This window comes from Chrysochloris asiatica, unplaced genomic scaffold (assembly GCF_000296735.1).
Source record: "Chrysochloris asiatica unplaced genomic scaffold, ChrAsi1.0 scaffold00078, whole genome shotgun sequence".
Lineage (NCBI taxonomy): Eukaryota > Metazoa > Chordata > Mammalia > Afrosoricida > Chrysochloridae > Chrysochloris > Chrysochloris asiatica.
In genome coordinates, this window is record NW_006408596.1 from 4,972,070 (window position 1) to 4,995,768 (window position 23,699).

A 23,699-nucleotide genomic window follows, 5' to 3' on the forward strand; every position below is an offset into this window, starting at 1 on the left:
CTTTGTCTCAGATATTTTATCTTTTTTCTGGACATGTGCTGATATGGTCATCTGTTTTTGCTTCTTGGACATGTTTGATGTTTATCTGTGGCCCTAATGCTTAAATGAGTGTGTATTTTGGTACTTTTTTTTTATGCTTTCTGGTTTCTTCCAGGAAGATGTGGTCAGGGTGTGGTCTTCCCTTTTCACTCTTCTTAATTGCTTGACTCAGAGTAACTTTCACAGGTGCTGCCTGTTTCCTTGGTTTCTGGTAGTCGGCATTGGTTATTGCCTGGGTTTTGGTGTTTAATACAGTGTGAATGTAGCTTGGCTATTTGGCAGCAGTTGCTGACTCTTCTCGTGTAGAATAGGAAGACAAAGAGTCCTCCAATAACAGAAGGGAGGCTTGTAACAGCCAAACAACCACAGCCAGGCTGTCTGGCAAACCGGAAGTCCCCCTTGATTGCTTGTTTTGTAGGTTAAGCACTTGACTGCAGTGTTGGTTTGAACTGCAAAGTAGGCAGTTCAAACCTACCAGCTGTTCCTCAGAAACCCTTTACAGAGTGTCTATGAATCAGAACTGAGTCTATGGCAGTAAACAACAACAATAACAAAAGCCCAGTGGGCCTTCAGGAATTCTGGTGTGGTGCTGTAGGATAAACAATAAACTTCTAAATGCAACGCAGGTGGTTGAAACCCACCAGCTGCTCTTTGGAAACCCTATACAGTGTTGCTATGAGTTGGAAGTGACTCCAAGGCACTTAACAACAACAACAATATCTCAAAAGAGTTTGACTTAAGACACACTCTACACTAATAAAGTAATAACTAACTAACTAAGAAAACCCGTCATCAAATGAGGTGATAACCGCACATATGTTGTTGTTAAGTTCCGGAGAGTGGGTTCTTCTTCATAACGACCCAGTACAGGGTTTCTGAGGATTGGCTAGTGAATTTCACTGTTGACCTTTCTGTTCAAACCAACCTTGTGGTTCAGTGCTTGTCCTACAGGACTCTTACCATAAGTGTAAGGGTTAGGATTTACAACACATTTTCAGGTGTGCCACAATCCATAACATTATGTTTTACAATCCAGGGGCTGGTAAACTACAACACAAGGGCCAAATGTGGCCTGCTGCCTGTTTGTGAATGGCCCATGAGTTAAGATTGTTTTTCACATTTTGCATCAATTGTAAGGAAAAATCACCTACAAAGTATGCAGGAGAGACTATATGTAGCCCACAAAGCTTGAAATATTGACCATCTCACCTTTTTTTTTTTTTTTTTGCGTTGCAAGTTTGCTGGCCCCTGTTAAGCAACAGCTGCTTACAATTGAGGGGAGATGGTCAAGTTTCATCTTGGAGAAACTTGTAAACAAGCGTATTACTGGCCCTGACAAGTCCTGCATTAAAAAGATCTGTTTACCTTTGTGGAACCCTTATTTCCCAGATGAATTGGCTCCCCAGACCACTCATTCCTCAGAACATAAGTAAACATCCTCTGAACTGTCTGAACAGCGACATTTTAGGGTGACACTCAGATCCTTCTAAATATGGCTCCAATTTGCCTCTCCCTTCATGATCCCCAAGATACTTTGGAAGCTGCCCATCCTAGCTTTGCCTTAGCTTTTCCTCCTCCAGACTTTGCATGTGTTGTTCCTTTCCCCCTTTTCTTCTGGTGAAATAGCCAGCATTTGTTCTGACCAGAACAAATGTCACCTCGTCTGAGAGTTAATTACTGCTTCTTCCTTTTTGGCAGAGCCCAGTGGGCCTTTGGGAGCCCTGGTTCTGTAGGATAAACACTGAACTGCTAACTGTAACACTAGTAGTTCAAACCCACCAGCCCCTTCTTGGAAACCCTATACAGGATCGCTGTGAGTTGGTACTGATTCCACAGCATTGAACAACATCAAAGTGGGCCTTTGAGTTTGCCACCCCTAGTTAGGTGCAACAACACTACCCTCTAGTGGCCAGTTGAATGTTGCAAGGAGGTCTTTGCAGGCAGGGTTATCTGAAAGGATGGTCACTGGAGGGAGTAGGCAGGACCCTGGACTTTCAATTTCCAGGAGGGAGCACTTTTACTAGTCCGGGTGACAAGGTGAGGACAAGTTATATCAGGGGATTGTGAGGACACCCCAGATATGGAAGAATCTTGTCACCTGTCCAGGTGACCCCTTACCAATTAGTAGATTCCTACTCTTAGTGACCCTGTAGGATAGAGTAGAACTGCCCCAGAGGGTTGTGGTGTATTAGGGTAAGCCCTGGACTGCTAACTGCAGGTCTACAGTTCAAACCCACCAACTGATCCATGGAAGAAAGATGGGTGTTTCTGCTTCTGTTAAGATTTATAGTCAAGAAACCCTATACAGGCTTGTTATGAGTCAGAACCAATTCAGTGGCACACAACCACCAATGCCACAAATCTTTATAGAACCAGACTGCCTCATCTTTATGTCTTGGAGCAGCTGGTGGCTTCAACCTGATCACTTTTTGGTTAGCCACAGACCCTTAAGCAACCACCTAGTATTGGTTACTTTGTTTGGTAGCATTACTTCATGTCTTTCCACTCCCTTCAGCCCTCCCCCCCACCTTATGATTCTGAACTTACTCAATGGCACTTAACAACAAAAACAACAAAGATTGAAAAGCCCATATCGTTATTTTTTTTCCAGAATAAGAAATATCTAAATTTTCTGATTAGTAAAATAACACATAGTCCCGTGAAGATTAGAGACCACAGCCTTTGGTATGGGTTGTGCCTCAATATAAACAAAACAAAAATCCTCACCACTGGACCAATAAATAACATCAAGATAAATGGAGAAAAAATTGAAGTTGTCAAAGACTTCCTTTTGCTTAGATCCACTATCAACACTCACGGAAGCAGCTGTCAAGAAATCAAATGACATATTGCATTAGGCAAATCTGCTGCATAAGACCTCTTTAAAGGGTTCAAGAGCAAAGATACCAGTTTGAGGACTAAGATTCGCCTGATCCAAGTCATGGTCTTTTTAAAAACCTCATATGCATATGAAGGTTGGACAGTGACTAAGGAAGACCATAGAAGTTGATGCATTTGAGTTTTGGTGTTGGAGAAGAATACTGAAGGCACCATGGACTTGACAGAAGAATAAACAAATCTGTGTTGGAAGAAGTACAGCCAGAATGCTCCTTAGAAGCCAGGATGGTGAGACTTTGGACATATTATCAGGAGGGACCAGTCCCTGGAGAAGGATATTCTTCTTGGTAAAGTGGAGAGTCAGTGAAAACAAGGAAGACCCCAAATGAGATGGATTGATAGAGTGGCAGCAACAGTGGGCTCAAGTGTAACAAGGAATGTGAGGTTGGCATAGTACCAGGTGGTGTTTTGTTCTGTTGTGCGTCGGGTTGCTATGGGCCAGAACCAACTCAATGGCATCTAAGAACAGCAACAACAAATGAGAGAGACATCTGCCGTTCAGAACAAATGTAAAGAAAAACTAAAAATCAAGTTAATATCACCACTCACAGACAATTAACGCCATCGTTTCATGAAGCAGCGTGTACACAGCACGTGCAGACCCGCACAGAGTCCCCCGCCATGTCCGCTTACTCTAGTGGCTTTATACCCGTTAGTTCATGCTGTTTTAGAAATATTTCTTTCCAACAATATAACATTGATGTCTGCCAACAGCTTCTAGATTTTTCTGTGGCGGCTTCTGGAGATCTTGGAGCCTTTGCATTAGAACCATGGCATGCTTCTTAAAAATACGTACTTCCCAGGCCCTGTCCAACACCTTGTTGTTGTTAGGTGCCATTGAGCTGACATCCACTCATAGTGACTTATGTCACAGAGTCAAATTCCCCCTCAGATGTTCAAAGCTGTAATCTTTATAATTCTGGTTGTTGCATCAGCGCTGGGTTGCTAACCACAAGATTGGCAGTTTAACCCCACCAGCTACTCCTTGGTAACCCTACACAGGGGCCCTATGAGTCAGAACTGACTCTTTGGCATTTGACAACAAAAATCTTTACGGGGAGCCCTGCTGGTGTAGTGAGTTAAGTGTTGGGTTGTTTACCATAAGGTTGGCAGTTCAAACTCACCAGCTGTTCCTTTGGGAGAAAAGTGAGGCTGTCTGTTCCCATAAAGCTTATCTGTCTTGGAAACCCTAAGGCGCAGTTCTATTTGGTCATTGTTGTTGTTGTTAAATGCCATCTAGTTAGTTCTGACTCACAGAGACCCTGTATAGGGTTTCTGAGGAGTGGCTGGTGAGTTTGAACTGCCGAACTTGTGGTCCAGCACATTAACCCACAGCGCCACACCAGGACTTGACTCTGTCTATAGGGCCAGTCATTATAAGCTGGAATTGGTTCGTTGGCAGTGAGTATAGTTTTTTCTTTAATCTTTACTGAAGCAAATGGTCAGATCTTTCTTCCTTGGGACTGTTGGGTTGGGTTTGAACAGCTGACCTTTTGGTTAGCTTCCAACCACTTAGCTAATGTGCCACCTTTCTCATATGTATAAATCCAGATTCTCTGGCTCTTCATTTTAACCATATTTTTATTTGAGATCTCTTCCCCCAATTATGTAAATGTACCAACATTGATGTAACTGCTGCCTACTGGTAGACATTTAGGGTCTCCTAACTGGGGGCCATTATAAATAACAACACAGTGGCCACTTGAGCATCCATCTTTATCTGCCTGGACTACTATTTCCACAGAATGGACTCCTAGAGAGGGAAGTGTCAAGAAGCATGTGCCTTTTATATTAGAACAAGTTGCTCTAGTCCAGCGATTCTCAAAGTTGTTCACCTGTTAGAATCCCCTGGGAACTTGTTAAAAATGCAAATTCTTGACCTTATCTTAGTCCTAATGAATCAGAAACTCGGGGAGTTAAGTCACATGCTCTGGTTTCACTGAATCTGAATCGCAGGACTTTGCAATTCAGAACCAACTACTGCAGAACCAACCGTTCAAGACAGAACTCACTAGCCACATGTGACTGTTTCAGTTTAAATTAATCACAAATATCTTGCCAGTTGCTGTGGAATTGATTCTGACTTCTAGCAGCCCCTTGGGTGTCAGGGTACAACTGCATTTTGTGGAGATTTTAGTAACTGACTATTTGGAAGTTGCTCTTGTTGTTACGTGCTATCAAGTCAGTACCAATTCATAGCAGCCCTCTGCACAACAGAACACAACACTGCCTGGTCCTGGGCCAGCCTCACAGTTGTTGCCATGCTTGAGCCCATTCATTGATGCTGCCAATTTGGCAGTAGGTCACCACGGATCTTTTGGTGAGCAGCAGTTTAAGTGCTACACACACATACATACATACATACATACACATGAATGTGGCTAGTGGCTGTCAGAAACAGCACTGAGAACATTCCTACTGTCAGACAAAATGCTATTGATTGCAATCTGCTAGAAACTTCTCCCAGAAAGATGAACCACCGATTTACCTATGTTTCTCAATGAAGAAACACCATGAAGGACCTCCACAGGCATAACTGGGGCCCAAGGATTCTGGGGACCCCAGAAATAAGTGATTTAAATTCCCAACGCCTCCTGGAACCCCAGGCTTATTTTGAGGATGTAGCGGGAGACGGGAGTGCCCACTTTTCCTCATGGTTTGCTTCTCTGTTGAGCAGAATGAGATCGGCCTCTTGCAATCCCAACAGAAATCTTCCAATGATGACAGCCGTTCTGCCCTGAGACAACTAGAGGTAAGAACAGGGCAGGAAGGGAGGGACACGGGCATCTCCATTGTCTGTCTGTCACATAAGCAGTCTGTAAGTCCATTCTTGGGGCAGTCAGATTACCTACCTGCCACTGATCTGGCTGTGCCTGAACATGTCCTAAGCTCTCTGTCACAGGCAGTCTCTGGTATAGGCCTTGATGCAGAATTTTGTCCCTAGGGTCTCTCTGTCCATTTAAAATCCTCTCCCCTCTTACTTAGCCCAGGCCAATGAGCTGGCTTCTTTGAGTCCTTCTGCTATAGCCTTTTCTTCTCGCTCCACCTTGTCCTGGCTGTGCCCTGTTTTCTGTTAATAATAGTTGCTGTAAACAGTTCTTGAGCTTTTACTACATACCAGGCACTGGGCTAAATGCTTTTCTTGCACTATCTCATTTAATCCTCCCAACAACTCTGTGTGGTAGGTGCTGTCAATCTCTCCATTTTACAGATGAAGAAACTGAGGCTCAAGAGGTATAGGCACTTGAACAACATCATGGAGCTGGGATAATGGTGGAACTTTGAATTGTATTCAGCAGCTTAAAAAGCATCGTCAATGAGTCAGTTCCCCGTAGGGCCGAATAGAACTGCTTCTGAAAGTAAATCTTTACGGGAGCAGACAGCCTCCTTTTTCTCCCTCTGAACAGCTGGTGGGTTTGAACTGCCTACATTGCAGTTAGCAGCCCAATGTTTAACCCTGGGCTCCTAAAATACAATAGTTTTGTTATTTGGTAGGAATGTAAGGACAGAATGGACATTGTGTAGCACTGTCTACCAAAGATATGAGCCCAGAGAGTCAGACTGCAAAGCCTTGCTCTAATTTAATAGCTCCTGGCCTAGGAATTGTGCTCCTGGGGCCCCTGCTGCTCTCTGTGGTTTGTTTTCTTCTGCTTGGCAAACACCATAGTGCCTGGTGGATGGAGATGGTGTTGTCATTCTCTGGAGGGCCACTAGAGGGCAGCAAAGTACAGGTAATTTCTTGACCCACGTCCAAGGATCTCTTCCCAACTTGGGCCTGTGTCTGAGGTCCCAGGTCATCACAAGAGTTCACATGAGTCTACACTCCTCCTTGGGGTTGTGCTTTGTCCTATTGTGATTCTCAAGGGTTTGAAGGCATAAAGGGGAGCAGGGAGAGCAAGGAGTCCTGGTGTGGTGGTGTAGTGCTGTAGGATAATCACTGGACCGCAAGGTCGGCGATTCAAACCCACCAACTGCTCCTTGGAAACAGTTGCTATCAGTCAAAACCTGACTCGATGGCACTTAACAACATGGGGAGGCTGACCTGGCAAACGTCAAGCATCTTCTCCACGTCCTCTTGAGGTCCATCTCATCAGCTGTCCTTTCTCCCTTGGCTTCAGTTTGACTTCGAGTGGGTAGGTGGAGGTTCTTTTCAAAAGCAAATTATCTAGAAGGGTGGGCTTTATCTGAATATCAGTGAGCTGTCTGGATGTTTTATTGGCTGTTAAGAATCGATTCTTCCTCACAGTGACCCTGTGGGACAGAATAGAAGTGCTCCTTAGGGTTTCAGAGACGAAATCTCTACAGGAGCTCATAGCCTCATCTTTTCCCCTCAGGGTGGCTGGTGGGTTTGAACCACAGACCTTGCAATTAGCAGTCCAGTAACTCACACGTTGTGCTCCAGGGTTCCTTTCAACACATAAGATTGGATGTTATTTTGGTCACATCATGCTGACGTTGTGATCGTTATGAAAAATATGATTTTTTTTTTCTTTTTAAACCATGTGACTTTTTTATATATCATTAAAACAGGAGAGCAGCTCTGGTTATCAAATGAGGAAGTATATTAGTCCTGGAAACTGAACATTCCAGTAGCTGGAGGTGTGATGGTTACAAAACCAAGTTCAAGTCTTGGCTTTCCTCTTTTGGCGATGTGCCATGGAGTCTGTTTCCTCAACACGAAATTTCTTTTTGTCTCATTTGTTACAAGTGTTCATTTGGTCTCTCATCCCCTCAGAGGGTTGAAACCCTGCAGTTTGGACTGAGACCCTGGCCTAAGAGGGTCCCAATGCCCCCTTTCCACTTTGCCAGGCCTCATGGTGGGTTGTGCCCAGGGCGTTAGTCCAGCTGACTGTGAGGGGGTTGGGGGACTGGGATTTGCCACCAGGAGAAACTGAAGCAGATTACGGAGGAGGCAGATGTATATGAGAAAAAATACAAGGAGATCAGCATGACCTTGGACTACCTCAAGAAATCGGTGGAGAATCTCTTCAAGAAGATCAACTGTGATACTAGCAAGATCCTGGTGCAGCTCGGAGAGACAGGAAAGATCACAGACAGTAATCTCCCGCAGTATTTTGGTGAGTCATGACGGGTCGTGAGGCTCTTGGGTACCATTTCCAGAGTGTTCTATGACCAAGCATGAGCCTGGTGGTGAGGTATGTGGGCACTGAAACCAGCCAGTTATGGGTTCAAATGTAAATTTTAATGATTTCATTCTATTTCTCCCCTTCTAGGAGTCCTGATATGGTGCTGTAGGGGATGCACTGGGACAGCAAATTTGCTTTGAATGGCAAGACTGGTTCAAACCCACCAGCTTCTCCTCAGAAACCCTCTAAAGGGTCGCTATGAGTCAGAAGTGACTCAGCAGCACTTGACAACAACAGAAGTTTTTAGGGTCCTGGTGTGGCACTGTAGGATAAGAACTAGACTGCTGACCACAAGCTCAATGGTTCAAACCCACCAGTCACGCTTCAGAACATTCTATACAGGGTCACTATGAATCGGAACTGATGATGGTACTTAACAACAACAACTGGAGTCTTTTTGGAGCTCTGGTGAAGTTCTGTAGGATAAGCACTAAACTGCTAACTGCCACGTTGGCAGTTCAAACCCATCAGTCACTCCTTGGAAACCCTATACAGGGTTGTTATGAGTCAGAAACCAATTGTTGTTGTTAAGTGCCGTTGAGTTGGTTCTAAACCATAGTGACCCTGTCTAGGGTTTCCGAGGAGCAGCTGGTGAGCTTGAACTGCCAACATTGCAGTTCAAACGGCTTTGCAGTCTGGCGCATTAACCCACACCGCCACACCAGGACTCCGTTAGATAGAACTTATCAACCACAGGAGTCTTTTTAGACAGTTTTTCTACTTGCCCCTCCCATGAAATCTTAATACCCCAGATCCATTACATATCTGTGTATGCATTACATGAATACCTATACTTTGTACACAAAGAAGAGTCAGATCTTTGCCTCCCCTGAAGCGCCAAAATTGCCCCCAATGAGTGGCAGTGGAGACCCTGAATGCTACAGATGGTTAAGTTGTTGTTGTTGTTGTCAAGTGCTCTTGAGTCAGTTCCAACTCATAGTGATCCTGTTTAGGGTTTCCAAGAAGCAGCTGGTGGGTTTGAACTGCCAACCTTGTGGTTTGCAGTCCAGCGCTGATGGTTAAGTGTGCCATTAGTAACTGAAAGGTTGGTTCAAATCCACACAGAAGAGTCTTGGAAGAAATACCTGTTGTTTACTTCCAAAAGGTCTCAACCACCGAAAACCCTATGGGGCACACGTCTTCTCTGACACATGAGTCACAGTTGGCTCCATATTAAATGTTGCTGTATTTGTTAAGTGCCATTGAGTTGGTTCCAACTCATAGGCACCTTGTATAATGTTTCTGAGGCTTTAAGTCTTGACAGGAGTTCAAAGCTTCGTCTTTTTCCCATGGAACAGCTGGTGGGCTCGAATCTCCAACCTTGTGGTTTGCAGTCCAAAGCTTATCATATGGAGCCTCTGCACGCCTCATAGTAATGCAGAGGAAACCTTGTCCTTGTAGGGGCGATCCCGCTGCCATTGCGTTGATTCTGACTCATTGCAACTCCATGGGACAGAGTAAAATTGCTTGAGAGTGTTTCCAAGACTATAATCTTTAGAGGTGGACAGCCACATCCTTATCCCAAGTAGGGGTTGATGGGTTGAAACCACTGGCAGTTAGCAGTTGAACTCTCAACCACTCACTACCAGAGCAACTCCTTACAGGGTTGAGTCTGGGAAAATCCCTTCCTCTCCAGCAGGTGGCGCTCCTCCCAAGAGCCTCCCTGGAGCCAGGTCTCTGGGCAGCCATCTTGGTCTTGCTTGTGTCTCTCCAGCCATCATTGAAAAGAAGACCAATGACCTGCTGGTGTTAGAGGCTTACAAACGGTTCATGGAGATAGAAGGGGTGGAGACAGAGGCCCCTATACCCTTCACCAACCCTTTCTGGGGCGGTTCGGCTCTCCTCAAGCCCTTGGAAGCCATCAAGGTCGTACCTCCAGTGTTCGGGTTGGATCTCTTCAATGAGAAACTGGATTATGGTGAGTTAGCTCCGGTTTCCTCCTGGTCTGCACGGGCCTTTGGGTTGAGGCTTCTAGAAAGCGTATGCTGTCAGGGCTGGGGACCCCGTTCTCAGGTGCCCAAGATAGGCTGCTGCAGTTGTGGACCTCAGTTCCTCCCTCCCAATGAGTCCTCCTTGACCCAGCGACAGTTCTTGAAGCTTATACTCCAGCTATTATTTAAAAAATCACAAAGACTCTGTGACCCTCTGAAATAAACCTTAAAATAAGAAAATTTTATAAATTGACAAGTTGCAAAGACACAGATTACATTCCGAGCCGTCTGCTCGTGAATTTTATGCCATTCCTAATCCCTTAGGACCCTCAACCAAGCCTGAGCACCCTGGCCTGGGCAGCCAGGAAGCGGGGGGACCCCGAGAGGCACTGTTCTTAGAGAGAAGCACCAGGGTGGGGTGAGGTTTCCAAACCTCTGGCGCAACTTTGCTGTTTCCGGTGCAGCAGAGCAGCCGCTGGATCATGGCAGTCTTCGGCAGCTGGTGCTGGAAAACTGCAAAACAAGGGAGTCCCGGCAAGTGCGCCTGGATAGTGAATCCAAACGGAAAAGCTAAGGGATGGTCTGCATTCGTGCCATACCAGAGAGAGTAAATGTTTTGTTCTGTAACCCCAGGGCCTTTGTTCAGTCTGTCCTAGGAGACTTGGGCGCTAGGAACGGAAGTGGAGGGTTAAGAGCTGATCAGGGGCCCAGCTTGGAGGAGGAGGGTCAGTTTGAAATTTGGTGCTGGAAGCTTGGGTGGGGTCCATACTTTTTTTAAGTCACAAAGACTTGTGAAATGGGCCCTGTACTGGCCGCACCTCAGAACCTGTATCTCCCCAATGAAGCAATGGGAGAGGGGTGTTGGGGCCATGTTGGATCCGAGATACTGGGCAGCGAGGTGGGGTGACAGCTCATAGTGAGGACTGCCTGGGAGCCCCAGAAGGGGCAGTGACCTGGTGGTTGCCTCCATCAGCAGCCACATCCCTGTGTACCCTCATCCTTCCTCTCTGTCTCTCTCCCCTCACATCCTGTCTGTCTTTGCTCTTTTGGACTCAGTTGCTTTCCATCCCTCTTCACTCCCTCTCCAGCAGGCGGCGCTCTCCCCAGACAACTAGAATTGCATTGGGCTGTTTTGATCTATAAGGAGCTGTGAGGTAGGCATTTCGCAAAGCCGGCCATTCAAACCCTCCACCTGCTCCTCTAGAGGAAGACGCAGCTGTCTGCTCCTGTAAAGATTTGCAGTCTTAGAAACCCTCTAAGGGTCCAGCCGGGATGGGCTCCATGGCTGTGGGATTTTGGTTTCTGTCTATAGTGGGTGGGGTTTTCCTCTAAATCACTCGGGAGCCCCTCCTAGAATCAGAAACTGGGGGATGGAGGTGAGCCTGGAGGGGGTGGGACTTCCCTTCAGTCTAGATCTGTCTGTGGAACCATGAGGGGTTGAGGCTGGAGGTGTCCCTGACCCAGGTACTAGAGTGGGGTGTCCAAAGTGTGGGAATATCTGTGTGTTTATGTGTCAGTGTGTGCGTGTCGATTGCAGCCCTGAACCACACTGCAGTTTACCAGTGACCAAAGCTCTAGCCCCAGGTGGTAGGGTCCCTTTCTGGACTGTGTCTGGAGGCCAAGGGACATGGGTCATTGTGGGGTGGGGACCTGACTCCCCTGGGTCCCTACCCATCCAGCCCATTGCCGGCTTTGACGGGGCCTTCCTCCCAGCCGCCAGGTGGTAGCTGTATTAACGGACTGACCTCAGCTGTATTGATGGACTGACCTCCTCCTACTTTGACTCCTCCTACCTCCTGGAGCTTGCTGCTCTCGTTCCCTCTGGTTGACCTTAGCGCGCCTCCCGGTTCAGCTGCAGCTCTTTATCCAAATGATTTGGACTGCAGCCTGCGTGCCTGACACCCACTCCATCTTCTCCAGGAGATGTCAGTTGGGTTTCTTTTTAAGAACTGCCCTTCCCACTCTGAGGCCATTTTCGGGACTAAGGGGAGCAGTTTCAACCCTGGCTTGAGGGTTAATCGTGTGACCCAGAGTCTTGGTATGGAGTTGTAGGAGACGCACTGGACTGCTAACCGTAAGGTCTGCAGTTCAAATGTACCAGTCACTCCTCGGAAACAGCATTGAACAACGACGTCGACAACAACAGGTCTTCCAGCCTACAGCGCTGCACCTCCCTACCGGGCTCTAGTGACTAGTTCAGGGTTTGTTCTAGGGGCTCAGAGACATCCGTGAGGCCCTGTGCTGGGATTTGTGTGCGTCTGGAGTGGATTGCTGAGAGACTAGACAGGAGCTCAGAGCTGCTTTACAACATGAGTAAAAGCAGAGAAGTAGAGAGGCCTCTTTAGGTCTGATGGCACGGTTTGAGTTCCTGGATCCAGCTGTTCCTGAAGCCCCTAGACTTACACTGCAGGAGGTAATTAGTTTGTTAAATTGGGATTTTTGCAGCCAAAATACACCCGAATGCTTTAAAGATGACTTTGGTCATCCAAAAAGCAAGTCAACTCATGCCTAGGTGTCCAGTTCCTAGACCCCCAACCTGAGTCAGAAATTATCATGTACCATGCCCTCAGTTAAACTGACTCGACGGCACTTAACAACAACAACAACAATGCCCTCAGTTTGCCAGAAGGGAAGTACAGACAACTTCTATTTTATTTGAAATTAGAAATTAATCTCTTCTGATTGACAAACACAACTTTTGAAAAATGAACCTTATGCCTAGCGTGTGTGGGTCCTCCTTCCCTCCATTTATCATGGGCTCAGTATCTGCATGTCACAGGAGAAACACTCCCAAAGGAAACAATGTCCTGGAAGTAGGCTCTCATCCTGCTTGGACTCTGGAGGAAGGACTGTTGTCTCCATTCTAGTAAAACGTGGCCCTTGATAGAAACAGCCCCGAGTGGCTGCCAGGGTCTGTGACATATAAAGAGTCATCAAGACTCAATAATAATGACATCAGGGCCAGCTCCGTTCACCACCTTTGTGGGAATGAGCACAGACCCTCCCTTCCTCAAGGTGCTCTGTCAATCAGAGAAACGTCTGAAGCAAACACACAACCTGTTTATTTGAACTTGGCCTCTGGATGGATTTCCATCTGCAGGATGATCGCCAATGCTGATATGATGGCGATAGATAAAGGAGGCAACCACACAGCTAACATATTAGAGGCGGGGTTGGTGATGGTGGCAGGCAGTATGAGATGCTGGCAGGACCTGGATCCCGCTTAGTCCTTCTCTTCCCCATGGGTGATGATATGCACCAAATTCTTGTAGTCCAAGTTGCCAGTCACATCAGGGGGGAACGCAGCAAACATCTGGTCAATCTACAACCAAGCAGAAGATGTGAAAAGAAAAGAAAAAAGACAAGACACCTTACTGCCACCTGCTGGACAACTGTTGCAACAACTTCAAATCTTTGATGTGTACACTAGAAAGGACTCCCTGAGAGGTATGCAGCGCACAACCTATGTTCCAGATCATGGCCTTCCTCAAGCCAGAACCTGATGCTCTAACCAGGTCTCTGATAGTTCCAAAGATTGTGATGAAAGGAGTACTTGCAGTGAAAGGGACCTAAGGTTGAATCTTAAAAAAAAAAAAAAAAAAAAATTCTGTTGCCATCGATTTGATTCTGGAGCACTGTGGTACTGTCGTTAGGTGTTGGGCTGCTAACCACAAAGTCATTGGTTCAAACCCACCAGCCGCTCTGAGGGAGAAAGGTGTTCCTGTAAAGATTCATGGTCTTAGAAACCCTATAGAGGGCTGCTGTGGGTTGCACCTGACTTGATGGAAGTGGATTTGCTTTGCTTTGCTTTGGTAGGACAGCAGAAGTGTCCTCACGTGGTCCCCAAGGCTTTCACTTTTATGGAAGCAGACTGCCACATAGTTCTCCCCCAGTACGGCTGCTGGGTTTGAACACTGACCTTCCAATTTGCAGACCGGCACTTACCCACTGTGCTACCAGGTTCAAATGTAGGCTCTGACATTCATCACGAGTGTCACAATTTTAAGGCAAGTGGCTTTACCTCCCGGGGACTCAGATTTTCCATCTGAAATCATACCAGTACTTACATCATAGGGAGGATGACAGCATGCTATAAGGGCTCAGGAAGCTATAGTTGATTCTCCCCCACAGTTTGGGTTCACGAGTGTTTCAGAAAAGGGGGAGAGGAAGTCCCCTAAGAGATGAGTTCAGGAGTAGGGATGCAGGGAGTATCTGAAAGGCCCTCTTACCTCCTCCTTGGAAAACCTCTCCGCCTGGGTGGTCAGCATCTCCTGAATGCTGCAGAGATAGAAGAGGGGCTGTTTGTACCAGGTGGGGGTGGTGGAGCAGGGTGCTCACCCCTCCCCCAACAGACCCCACTCACTAATCAGCCTTGAGGACTCCTTTGCCTTCAGGGTCAAACACCTTGAATGCGTTGAGGATGGTCTCCTCAGGGTCTGCTCCTAAAACAGGATATACGAAATCTCATACGTGATATTAAATAGGGTAACTACAAGGAAACTCCAAAGAGTTTGTGGAAAAATGGGATTCAGAGAGACTGGAATTTTTCCATGAACTTTTTGAAGCCCCTTGGGCATGCAGAGTGCTTGGCATAAGGTCTGGCATAGGGAAAACTTAATGCAGTGTTGTTAAGTGTCATTGAGTTGGTTCCAACTCATAGTGACCCTGTGTAGGATTTCTGAGGAGCAACTGGTAGATTTGAGCTGCCAACTTTGTGGTTAGCAGTCCGGTGCTTATCCTATAGTGCCATACCAGGACTCCTAAAACAATGTTAGCTGCTGTTATTCATTTTTTCCTATAGTACTTTTGCTTCCTTGAAAGATACCCACGTTCTTCCAGCCCCCGTGGGGTTTTCTAGTGCTCTGGTTCATGCCAAAGATGCAGGCACAGACATACATAAACTTACCCTTAAGTTTCTCCCCAAACATTGTCAGGAACACAGTAAAGTTAATGGGACCCGGGGCCTCCTTGATCATCTCATCAATTTCTTCATTTTTCACATTCACACGCCCTAAGGCAAGAAAACCATGCTCATGGATCCTGAGCTGGGAGAGAAATGGCCAATAGGATCCTGCCATTCGCCCTTCCAGGCATCTCCTACAGGGGGTCATCAGAGATGGGGGCTGGGAGCCAAGACTGACTTAGGGACGATGTTCTCCACAGTGATATTTATAAATGCCCAGAATATTAAAACCAACCCAATGTCTGATATGGGAAGGAGTTAGCTATTCTAAAGATGGCATCTTCAGAACTTGGAACATTTCATAGCTATTTTAGTTTTTTAATCAAATGGGAAACATACATGGTATAAACGAGCCCTTTTCAGTTGGAGGTGTAAGAAAGCAATTAGAAAAGAGGCAACTTCTTCAAATGATACCTGCTATGACCCCAGCCTTGGGGGTTCTGGTCCACCTGTTCTGACCTCTGCTGTGTCTCTTTTTGCAAATTAGAAAAGCCCTCCCCCCCAATCTGAAGACACTTTGATGCTCTAAATATAAAACTCTACAGTGGCTACAAATGTAGTTAGTGTCCCATGCAGTTGTGTGGTGCACAGTCTGCACAGCTGTTTATGGTCGTCCTGAGTGCCTAGGGAGCAGAGAGCTGTAGGGTGGATTTGTAGATTGTGAAAAAGCTGCTGCACCCATGTTCCCACTCTCAAGATGTTAAATAAAAATGCAAAAGTTGTTTCCTTGAAAAAAATATTTAAAAACCTAGAAAAGACTTCAAGGAAGAAATGCAAAAGGCAGAATGGGGCTTTTTATACTTTTTTGATTTTTCCAAGTTTTCTGTTGCAAGCTGGTATTGCCTTTGAAAACCTCACAACTATTATTTTAACAGAAAAAGAGAAGCATTGTGGAGACAGTGATTCTGAGATTTTTCTAAAATAAAGGTCAATGTTGGTCTAGCAGCTACATTGGAAAGTGACAAGTTCAAGCTTTGTGCACAGCTTAAGGGTGACGTACCAAGAGCTGCAAAGGTGTCCCTCAGGTCATTCTTGTCAATGAAACCATCCCTGTTCTGGTCCATAATGGTGAAGGCCTGTGAAAGGAGACAGTTGGCTGGTCAACCAGGGAGAAATCAGGTGGGGAGCCCAAGAGGTTGGGTCAAGAGCTACATTAGATTAGGACTCAAAGATGGAAAAGTCTGCCAGTTCCGCGAAAGGTTAAGCTTTACAAGTTACCATGTAGCCCAGCAATTCCACTCGTAGTAGATATGATTAGTTACTGTTGAATCTCTTCCGAACTATTCCATGTGGTTTTCAAAGCTGTGCATTAAAAGAAGCCAGGCTCAATGGGTCATCTATGAGTCCATTTCAATGAGATGTCCAGAAGGAGTGGATCCACAGAAACAGAAAATAGATTAGTGGTTGCCTGAGGACTGGAGGATGGAGCCTGGGTGGTACAATGGCTAAAGCGCTTTTCTGCTAACTGAGAGGTTGGCAGTTCGAACCCACCAGCTGCTCCACTGGAGAAAAGATGGGGTTGTCTACTTCTGTAAAGACTTGTAGCTTTAGAAACCCTATGGGTCAGTTCTTCTCTGTCCTGTAGGGCTGTGATGAGTCAGAATTTGCAGTGGGTTTGGTTTTTGAAAGACAAAAGGGGCGGGATAGGGTGTGACTGTTAGGGTGATGGAAATTCTGAAGTTAGATGGTGGTATGGTTGTAAAACTTTGTGAATGTGCTAAAACCACTGAATTGTACATTTTAATAGTGTGAATTTTATAGTACGTGAGTTCTAGCTCTATTAAGGAATCCTGGCAGTTCAAACCCACCCAGCAGCTCCAAGGGAGAAATACCTGGCAATCAACTCCTATAAAGATTATAGTCTAGAAAACTCTGTGGGACAATTCTGTTCAGTCACAAGGGGTTGATCCAAGTCAAAATGGACATCTAACAACTACAATAAAGGCTGTGATTAAAATAGCCTGGGGTCTCTCATCTGCCCCTCACCCCCACTCCCTAGCATGAATCACTTATAAAACAGGATCACCAAGCTCCAAAGGAGATTCCCCAAAACTTTATTATGCCCAAATGTTTCACAAGTGCAATCTCATCTCCATATTTTTTGAGATCTTTGCTGCAGGTGGTTTCTGAAAGAATTTGCACCCCCAGCCCATACCTCCTGCCCCCAGCAACTGATCTCATTCCAGAGGGTAGGTTAGGGCAAAGACAAAGGGCTTTCTCTCTGGAAGGTGGCTATTTCAAGTCCAGATGTGACAGTTTTTCCCAGGAATTTTCCTTCCCCTGGTGGCCTCTGTTACATGACACTGCTGTGAGCTCAGTGTTGGCGGGGACAAAATGTCCCACTTGGAAGTCCTAAATGGTTTCCCCTTTGGTATAAAATGCCCCAGTCTCTCTAGCACTGTTGTACTAGCTGTATAATGTGGTTGCATTGTTGTGACCCATACGGTTTTCACGCTAATTTTCAGAAGCGGCTCGTTAGGTCTTTCCAATGGTCTGTCTTAGTCTGGAAGCGCTGCTGAAACCCGTTCTGTATCCTAGCAACACATAAGCTTCTGCTGACAGACAGGTGATGGCTGAGAGTGAGGAGCCCTGGCAGGACTCTGTCCGGTGTGGAGAGAATTCTAGTGTGGGACCACCACTGCCATCAAGTCGATCCCATCTCATAGTCACCCTGTAGGGCAGAGTAGAGCTGCTTCTTAGGGTTTCGGAGACTGTGAATCTTCATAATTGAAGACAGCCTCGTCTTTCTCCCTCAGATCATTGACCTTGTAACCCACTGCTTAACCCGTGACACCACCAGACCTCCTTTAGCTTTAGCATTAGCACATTGTCTTCTGAAGGGCCAGGTGGAAGTGTGCATGACTTGGCCTGAGCCATCACAAGTGCTAGAAAATTAATTAAGAATCTATTCTTCTAACCTGTGGTCATTGGTGAATTTGGTATTTAGATTTACTTGTTGTTGTTGGGTGCTGTTGAGTCAGTTTTGACTCATAGCAGCCCTGTGTAGGGTTTCCAAAGAGTGGCTGGTGAGTTTGATCCAGCAACCTTGAGGTTCAAACTGACCTGTGGCCCAGTGCTTATCCTATAGTGCCACACCCAGGACAACGAAGTATATTTCCATGAGGGTTTCAAACAGGAGTCGTGTTCAATGGTCAAAGACTGTACATTGAAAAACTCAAGGTGATATTGTTTTTAATGCCCATTGTTAGAGGAGATGAGGGGAAATGGGCAGCTCTCTCTTCTGGGGCTGATGGGACAGGACATTTGTAGTGTTTCTGGGAATAATTTCATCCTAGTTCATGTGGTTGGTTGCTAGGCATAAAAATGATAATCTGACTTCATTGAGAGGCACCTAGGAAGAAAGGCCTGGTGATCAGCTTCTGGAAAAAAAAAATCAGCCATTGAAAACCCTATGGAGCATAGTTCTACTGTGGCACAGAAGTTGGAACCAACTCTACGGCAACTGGTTTTGGAGGATAAAGACATCTAATCAGTAGGTCCCTGAAGGAATGTGGAGTGAGGGGAAGGTTCTCTCTAAGGGGTGAATGTGTCCATCTGGACAGATGTCCATAGCAGCACCCACCTCCTTAAATTCTTGGATTTGGGTCTGCTCGAACATGGAGAACACATTGGAATTGGCGCCCTCTGCTCTCTTCTTGGCCTTCTTAGGTGCCTGGAAAAGAGGATGCATTGGTGGACAGAGGCCAAGGCCAGGAATGAGGCAGTTAGGTCAGGCGATGTCATCCATGCCTCCACTGCCAATCTGTGAAATGGAGATACGGGGACTGACTCAAACCCCAAACGGAGACTGGAGGAAGAAAAGCACACAAAACCATGTCTTCCTACAGCAGCCTGGCATTGGCGGATCTCAGGAGACTGTGGGTCTTTGCAGTAGCTCCTCTGCAAACCAGGAGATGGAGGAGGTTGTGTTTCTCCTGGGATGGAGACCACACTTATGGATAAGCCCAGGCAGGAACCAGTGCTGTTAATCCTGATGCGTTTTACAAAAAGCCCAGTAATGCACCGAAGGAGAATTGATCCGGGGAAAAGAAAAAGGCAGACTCATTGGGCCGTGAAGTATGCGGAGATGAAATGACAAGTTTCCAGGGTTTTAAAACTCAACTGCCCTAGCCCCAACATTCGCTTGACCTAGTGACATCTCGCCGACTCCTCTATCTTTGCACTGTGTGAACAGGAGAGCGGAGTAAGCGGGCATGTCTCTAGCACTGACTTTCAATAACAGCATGTGAGGAGACTTCAAAAAGTTCACAGGAAAATTCCCTTCTATTTTAGTTCTTATCTTTTTGAAGGCCCCTCATGTAACATGTATAAACATAGAAGGCTGTAGTCTAAGCACTTTATATAATTTCATTTACTCTTCATACCTTTCTGTCAAGTAGATGCTCTTATCACTGCCTTCATTTTAAGAAAAGCCTACAGAAGCTCAGAGAGTGTAAGTCACTTGCCCAAAGTCACACAGCTCTGCAAAAGCAGAACTGGAGTCGAACCTGTGTTGTTGGCGAAGAATGTTGAATATACCATGGACTGCCAGAAGAATGAACAAGAATGTTCTGGAAGAAGCACAGCCAGACTGCTCCTTAGAAGCTAGGAGGGTGAGACTTCGTCCCATATACTTTGGACATGTCATTAAGAGACATGTCCTTGGAGATAAACATCTGGTTGGTGAAGTGGAGGGTCAGTGAAGAAGAGGGAGAGCTTCGTGAGATGGACTGACCAGTGACTGAAACAGTGGGCTCTAAGTAGGAATGACTATGAGAATGGCCCCGGGAGGGCAGGGTTTTGTTCTTTGTGCATGAGGTTACTATGGGTCAGAGCCGTCTCGATAACACCTAACAAGGCATCTGAGTCTGGAGGTCGTGCCCTTAACGGTTTTCCTAAACTGACTCTGATTTGGGGTAGTCTGCCTGGGTTGGGGAAGGGAACTGGCAGCCAACCAGAACAACACAAAGAGAAAAAGATTTTAAATTTGCAAGTTCAAAAGGTGACCCCAGAAAGCATCTTTTCCCCAGCTGCTTGAACAAGAGCAAAGAATTACAATTTGATCCTTAAAAGCGCTCAATCCCATTTTGCAAGCCCTAGGCATTATTGATTCTACGAGAGGTCAGTAGACAAGCAGTAAAAAAGCCAACTCTCTTTATTTTGTTTCTGTGAGTCCCCGGGGCTGTGGTTATTTGTGGTCTATCGGGGCATCGATTGGGGTTCCTCTGGACACAGAGCTCACTGTGTTTTTCTCACAAGGACCTGGGGGTCTCTGACAGGTGCCCTTCTCCCTTCCCTCCCATCCTTTGCATGCAATCCCTTCTTCCCCGCCCCAGCATCACTCCCTGCTCACCATGGTGGAGTGGACAGCACCAGAGTGACCCCCACACTGCTCCAAAGAAGAATTCCGCCCACTGTCTGACTCTCCTCAGCCCAGGAACAATAAATACTTCCTCCCTGTGTTTAAAAATAACCCCATGACCACTTTTGGCAGTAAATAGGTAAGGCGGACACCACCTAAGGCCACCCCTCCCCCATGCCGTTCTTCTGAAATAATGGCAGCGCACTCATCACTGGGTGACATGTGAGACCTGAAAGGCACTCAAGGTTAAAAAGAGGGCCGCTGGGTCGTAGGGGGAGATGCTGCAGAGCCAGGGCAGACAGAGCAACACTTGTGCTTGTCAGTTTGGAGACAGAAAATGGCTGGGAGAGGAGGTGTCCATGTGCTCTGATGTCTCAGGGCATCCTCTGCTTGGAAGACTTTCTAGCAGACAAGGACACCCTCCATCCCTCCCTCCCTCCCTCTGCAGGTCTTTTCTCAAAGGCCACCTTCTTGGTGAGACCTGTTGGCCCCCTGTCCCCCTCCTTAAATCAGCCTCTCACTCCCGGATCTCCAAGTTTCCTCTTGGCTTTGTTTTTCTTTGTAGCATATGGCCCTTCCTGACATACTCTAAGAAAGTCCTGCTTACACAGTGGGCACCATGTCACAAGGTCGGTGGGTGGAACCCCCCAGCCACTCTGCATAAGAAAGATGAAGCTGTGTGCTCCTGTAAAGGTGCATAGCCTCAGATGCCCTACACGGGCTTGCGATGAGTCAGGATTGACTTGGTGACAGCAGGTGGTTGTTGGATGGGGCATACGACATCGTTTAGGGTTCTATGGAGAATCGGAACCAATAAGATGGATGGATGGATGGATAGATGATTGTTGTTGTCAAGTGCCGTCGAGTTTGTTCTGACCCATAGTGACCCTGTATAGGGTTTCCGAAGAGCGATTGGTAAACTTGAAGTGCTGACCTTGTGGCTCAAACCTACTTTGCAGTACAGCACAGGAACCCGCAGCGCCACACCACAACTCCAGATAGGTGGATAGATCTCTCTCTGTTTTATATGTATTAAGGCACTTGTCTGCTAACGGAAAGGTTGTTAGTTCAAGTTTACCCACAGGCACCTTGGAAGAACTGCCTGATGATCCATTCTGAAAAACCAGCCACCCCGTGGAGCAGAGTTGGACTCTGACAAATGGAGTCGTCAGGGGTCAGAATCGACTCAACGGCCTTTGCTGGTGGTCAGTGACAGGTCAAAATCAGCCAGGATCCTCTTGATCACAGAATCTTTAATAACAAAAAGTGTGTTCTCTTATACATGCACGAAAACATGTACATACATGTACACAACCATGCACACGCAGCCACACATGTCCAGATGCACATATACTCATGCTTCCATGCACATGGGCACAAGCTAAGAGGCGCCTTTCTGCCCAAGCTTCAGGCAGCCCTAGAAGAAATGCTTCCCTGGCTAATGGGCACACCATGGATTTCCACGAAAGCCTTTATGTGAGCACTCAGTAGCTATAAGTGGCCAAGCAAATAACTTGTTGCAGCCACACAGAATGTGGAGAATGCATGGGGTGAAGAGGAGTCCCTTGTGGTGGGCTATGGGGTTAGGATGGGCCCAGGCCCCACAAAGGTGATGGGACATCTAAGTGTGTCCCTAAAGGGCCCTCGTAATGGCTGGGCCTTCTGAGGAGGCAGTTTGTTGCGGAGGGAGCGCTAGGAGGTGGGGACTGGATCAATAGCTAGAGCTGGGCTCTCCAGCCAGGCATTAACCCTATCAGGGACTCCGATTCTTCATCTAGAAGTCTTCATAACAGTACACATCTCCCTAAGGTGGTGCACATGGTGAATGTGCTTGCTGCTAACTGAAAGGTTGGAGGTTTGCGTCCATCCAGAGGGGCCTTGGGAGAAAGTTCTGATGATCTGTCTCCAAAAAAAATCAGCCATTGAAAACCCAGGAGCATCTGGGGTCACCATGAGTCTGAGTCAACTCAACAGCCACTGGTGGGACTTTGTGGACTACGTGAGGGTGTTTCTGCATCAAACTTGGGAGGGGGAACCCGGCGACGGGAGCTGTGTGGACCCAGGGGCTTCCAGAGGGGCGGACTTCTTGCTTATTAACCACAGGGCCACAGGGACTGAGACCATCTGTTTTTTACACCCTGCAGGACTTCTACAGCTAAAAAGTTTCTAACAACCAGAGCTAAGGCCCTTGTACCAAAGTAAAAGATAAATAACTGTCCAGCTAAAGGACTCAGAAGCTAAAGGGGAGGAAACTGCACAGAACACCCAGAATGCAAACTTGAGAACAAGCAGAAAACAAATCTGTTATATTAGATTCCTGCTGTCACTGTAATAAACGACCATAGACTTGTTGTTGTTTATGTGCCGTGGAGTCGGTTCTGACTCATAGCGACCCTCATAGCCTGGCCTCGCACTGTCCACTCAGTTGTTGCTGTTTGAGCTCACTGTTGCAGCCACCAAGTCAATCCATCTCGTTGGTGTCTTCCTCTCTTTTGCTGACCATCTGACCTCGACCACCTACGCCATAAAGTCCATTACAACTGACAGTGACCCTATAGGACACAGTAGAACTGCTCCGTAGGGTTTCCGAGGCTGTCAATCTTTATGAAAGCAGACTGCTTCATCTTTCTTTCTCCCTTGGAATGGCTGGTGGGTTTGAACCACTGACCTTGTAATTTTCTGCCCCATGCTTTACCCACCGTGCCACCAGGGCTTCTAATCTGACCTCTAGAACTGCAAGATAATGCATTTGTGTTGTTTTAAGATCACTTAATCTATGGTCTCAAGGAGCTCTGGTCGTGTAGTGGTTATGAATCGGGCTGCTAACCTCAGGGTCAGCAGTTTGAAACTACCAGCTGTTCCACAACCAGCAGAAAGATGAGGCTTTCTGCTCCCGTAAAGATTTACAGCCTCAGAAACCCTGTACAGGGTCATTATGAGTCGGAACTGACTCCATGGCACATAACAATAACAAATCCAAAGGTTATTAATTACGTCAATATTTATTAGAACTCTACTCTTTGTGGGGTCCTGTTCTTACTATGAGCAAAGCTTCATTTTGATTGTTGTTAAGTGCCCTCAAGACAGTTCCAACATACAGGGACCCTGTATAGGGTTTCTGAGGAGCACCTGGTGAGCTTGAACCACTGACCTTGAGGTTCAAACTGACTTTGCAGTTCAGCGCATTAACCCACAGTGCCACACCAGGACTGTTTCATTTGGGTAAAGGACGACAAATATATTCCTCTTAAATATGAAGAAAGTGGGAACTCTGTTTGGCTGCAATATGGTTCAAACCTTCTATTCTGAAAACATAGCAGTATGTGGATTTCATTGTTTTTAAAGCCAGGTATAGGTTT

General features: G+C 46.5%; 2 protein-coding genes across 2 annotated transcripts in view; one reads left to right on the top strand and one right to left on the bottom strand.

The window, feature by feature from the left end:
* The window catches only part of CCDC63 (coiled-coil domain containing 63), a 48,593-nt gene extending 38,004 nt beyond the window's left edge, over positions 1–10,589 (top strand). Inside the window, exons 7-10 of the mRNA XM_006865495.1 lie at positions 5,615–5,689; positions 7,823–8,015; positions 9,799–10,002; positions 10,480–10,589. Of these exons, the coding sequence (XP_006865557.1) occupies positions 5,615–5,689; positions 7,823–8,015; positions 9,799–10,002; positions 10,480–10,589 (582 nt within the window). The remainder of the gene's footprint in view (positions 1–5,614; positions 5,690–7,822; positions 8,016–9,798; positions 10,003–10,479) is intronic.
* Positions 10,590–13,220: 2,631 nt separating this feature from the next.
* Positions 13,221–18,646, bottom strand: MYL2 (myosin, light chain 2, regulatory, cardiac, slow). Its single transcript, XM_006865422.1, has 6 exons — positions 18,562–18,646; positions 15,979–16,054; positions 14,922–15,026; positions 14,379–14,457; positions 14,245–14,293; positions 13,221–13,337 (listed from the first exon to the last, which is right to left on the bottom strand). Exons 1-6 carry the CDS (start codon positions 18,595–18,597, stop codon positions 13,239–13,241), a joined length of 444 nt encoding a protein of 147 aa, XP_006865484.1. The 5' UTR covers positions 18,598–18,646; the 3' UTR covers positions 13,221–13,238.
* Between the last annotated feature and the right edge of the window lie 5,053 nt (positions 18,647–23,699).